This window comes from Pseudozyma flocculosa, assembly GCF_000417875.1.
Source record: "Pseudozyma flocculosa PF-1 unplaced genomic scaffold scaffold00030, whole genome shotgun sequence".
Classification (NCBI taxonomy): Eukaryota; Fungi; Basidiomycota; class Ustilaginomycetes; order Ustilaginales; family Ustilaginaceae; genus Pseudozyma; species Pseudozyma flocculosa.
The window spans coordinates 77,798-80,616 of record NW_006920898.1 but is presented as its reverse complement, the minus strand read 5'-3'; the positions used below and the strand labels follow the sequence as shown (position 1 = coordinate 80,616).

The 2,819-nt window shown below is 67.4% G+C and overlaps 1 protein-coding gene across 1 annotated transcript in view; it reads left to right on the top strand.

The window, feature by feature from the left end:
* Nucleotides 1–464: 464 nt before the first annotated feature.
* PFL1_06760 (uncharacterized protein) overlaps nt 465–2,819 on the top strand; it is a gene marked incomplete at both ends in the record, with an annotated part of 3,524 nt that continues 1,169 nt past the window's right edge. The window contains 3 exons of the mRNA XM_007884306.1: nt 465–491; nt 632–833; nt 952–2,739. Coding sequence (XP_007882497.1) covers nt 465–491; nt 632–833; nt 952–2,739 — 2,017 coding nt within the window. The remainder of the gene's footprint in view (nt 492–631; nt 834–951; nt 2,740–2,819) is intronic.

The window sequence follows — 2,819 nt, the reverse complement described above, 5'->3', positions numbered from 1 at the left end:
CGCCTGCCTGCCTGCCTTTGCTTCTCAGCTCTGCCCGCCGCCGCCGCCGCCAGAGATCCCGGACCCTGCCTTTCCCACCTCGCTCGATCTGGGCCTGATCCTCCATCGACGCCCGCCCCACTCAGCCTGCCCCACGCTCGCCATCGCCATCGCCATCGCCATCGCCATCTCATCCCTTCATCCTCTTCCAGAGCCCCGGTAGCAGCCACCTTTCCGACGCGCTCTCGACCTCGCCCTCGACCTCGACCTCGCCCTCGCCCTTTTCCACCGCGTTGACAATATCCTAGTCATCTGCCCGCCACATCCACGCATTCACCACTCTAGCGCGTGCACCACTTTCGAATCCCAGCACGGATCACGCCGCGCGCCTCGCTCCATCGCCTCGCCCCTCGTCTTCGTCCTCGTTCCCGTCCTGCTGGGCCGCCCTCGCTCGGCCGTCTTCGCGGCGCCTTCCTAACACCACCATGTCCAACGACAAGACCATTTTCAAGGTGAGCCCACCGCCCGTTGGCATGGCTCGCGCCTGCTCTATGGCCCCGCCCCCGTCCACTCACTCACTGGTCTTGTTCGCGCCGTTGCCTCACCGCTGCTGCTGCTCCCCCTCCTCCTCCACGCTCCCCTCCGCACGCAGGCCACCTACTCGGGCGTGCCCGTGTACGAGTGCATCATCAACAGCGTCGCAGTCATGCGACGCCGCTCCGACAGCTGGCTCAACGCGACCCAGATCCTCAAGGTCGTCGGCCTCGACAAGCCACAGCGCACCCGCGTCCTCGAACGAGAGGTCCAAAAGGGCACCCACGAAAAGATCCAGGGCGGCTACGGAAAGTATCAGGGTGAGTGCAAGGCCAGCACCTGGGCTTCCCGTCCGATTCGACTCTGATCCCATACCCTCCCCACCCCCTGCATCTCGTCCCCACTCGCGTCATCTTCCCTCGGCGACGCCCGCCGCAGGCACTTGGATCCCGCTCGAGTCGGCCATCGAGCTCGCCGAAAAGTACAAGATCGAGGGCCTCCTCCACCCCATCACCTCCTACGTCCCCTCGGCAGAATCACCTCCGCCCGCTCCCAAGCACACCATCTCGGCCGCCGGACGCGCAAAGAAGGCCGCTGCTGCCGATGCCGCCGCCCTCGGCCGCTCCAGGCGCGCCACCAGCCTCGAGACTGACTCCGAGATTGCCTCGGCCGCAAAGGTCGACGTGTCCGAGGGAAGCATCAGCCCTCCCCCGAGCGACATCAGCAGCTCCTCGCGCACCCCGAGCCCCATCGCCGCGGACCGCATCGCCAGCCTGTACAGCGCCAACGGCTACAGCGCCAGGGAGACGAGCATGCAGGCGCGCTACGCCGACATGATCCTCGACTACTTTGTCACCGAAAACACCACGGTGCCCTCGCTCCTCATCAACCCGCCCGCCGACTTTGACGCAAACATGAGCATCGACGACGACGAGCACACGGCGCTCCACTGGGCCTGCGCCATGGGCAGGATCCGCGTCGTCAAGCTCCTCCTCTCGGCCGGCGCAGACATCTTCCGCGTAAACACCAACGGCCAGACGGCCCTGATGCGAGCCACCATGTTCTCCAACAACTACGACCTGCGCAAGTTCCCCGAGCTCTTTGAGCTGCTGCACCGCAGCATCCTCAACATCGACCGCAACGACCGCACCGTCTTCCACCACGTCGTCGACCTCGCCCTCAGCCGAGGCAAGCCGCACGCCAGCCGATACTACATGGAGACGATGATCAACCGGCTGGCCGACTACGGCGACCAGCTGGCCGACATCCTCAACTTCCAGGACGACGAGGGCGAGACGCCCCTGACCATGGCGGCGCGCGCGCGCTCAAAGAGGCTCGTCCGCCTCATCCTCGAGCACGGCGGCGATCCAAAGATCCGCAACAAGGAAGGCAAAAACGCCGAGGACTACATCGTCGAGGACGAGCGGTTTCGATCCAGCCCATCCCGGATCGGCCCAGCGGGCGTAGAGATCGGCGCCGACGGCCTGCCCGCCGTCGCCACGTCGGCCATGCACACGTCCGAGGCGGGCCAGCGGACGGCGGGGAGGACCATCACGCTGATGAGCACGCTGCTCCACAGCCTCGCCGACAGCTACGACAGCGAGGTGGGCGCCGCCGACCGCAGGCTGACCCAGGCCCACGGCCTGCTCAAGCAAATACAGAACGAGATTGAGGAGAGCGCGCGCGTCGCCGAGGGCCTCAACGACGAGGCCAAGGGCGTCGAGGCGGAGCGCAAGACGGTCGAGCAGCTCGAGGGGGCGCTCAAGGCCGGGCTCGGAAAGAGGAACCGCGAGCTGATGGAGGCCGACTGGCAGCAGGGCAGGGAGGCCATCAAAAAGGCCAGGACCGAGACGGGCACCGCCGACGGCAAGCTGGTCGAGAGCAGCTTGTCCAACGTGGCCAGCACCGCCGCTGCCGAAGAGCAGGACCCCAAGAAGCTGATCGCGGGCCTGGCCAAGGGCAAGGACATCAAGTCTGCCATTGCCGAGCTCAAGCACCAGCTGGCCGAGGTCCGGGCGAAACGGAGCGACCTGGTCGACACGTTTGTCGCCCGGGCACGCGAGCAGGGGACGGGAAGGACCATGGCGGCGTACCGCAGGCTGATCGCCGCGGGCTGCGGTGGCATCGCGCCGGACGAGGTGGACGCGGTGGTCGGCGTTCTCTGCGAACTGCTCCAGGAGGGTCAGGGCGGTGCTGCCGCCGGTGCCGGTGCCGGTGCCGGTGCCGGTGCCGATGCTGCGGCAGGCAGGGGAGCCGCGGGNGGCGGCCGGAGAGACGACGCGCGCGCGCGACNCGACGCGCGCGCG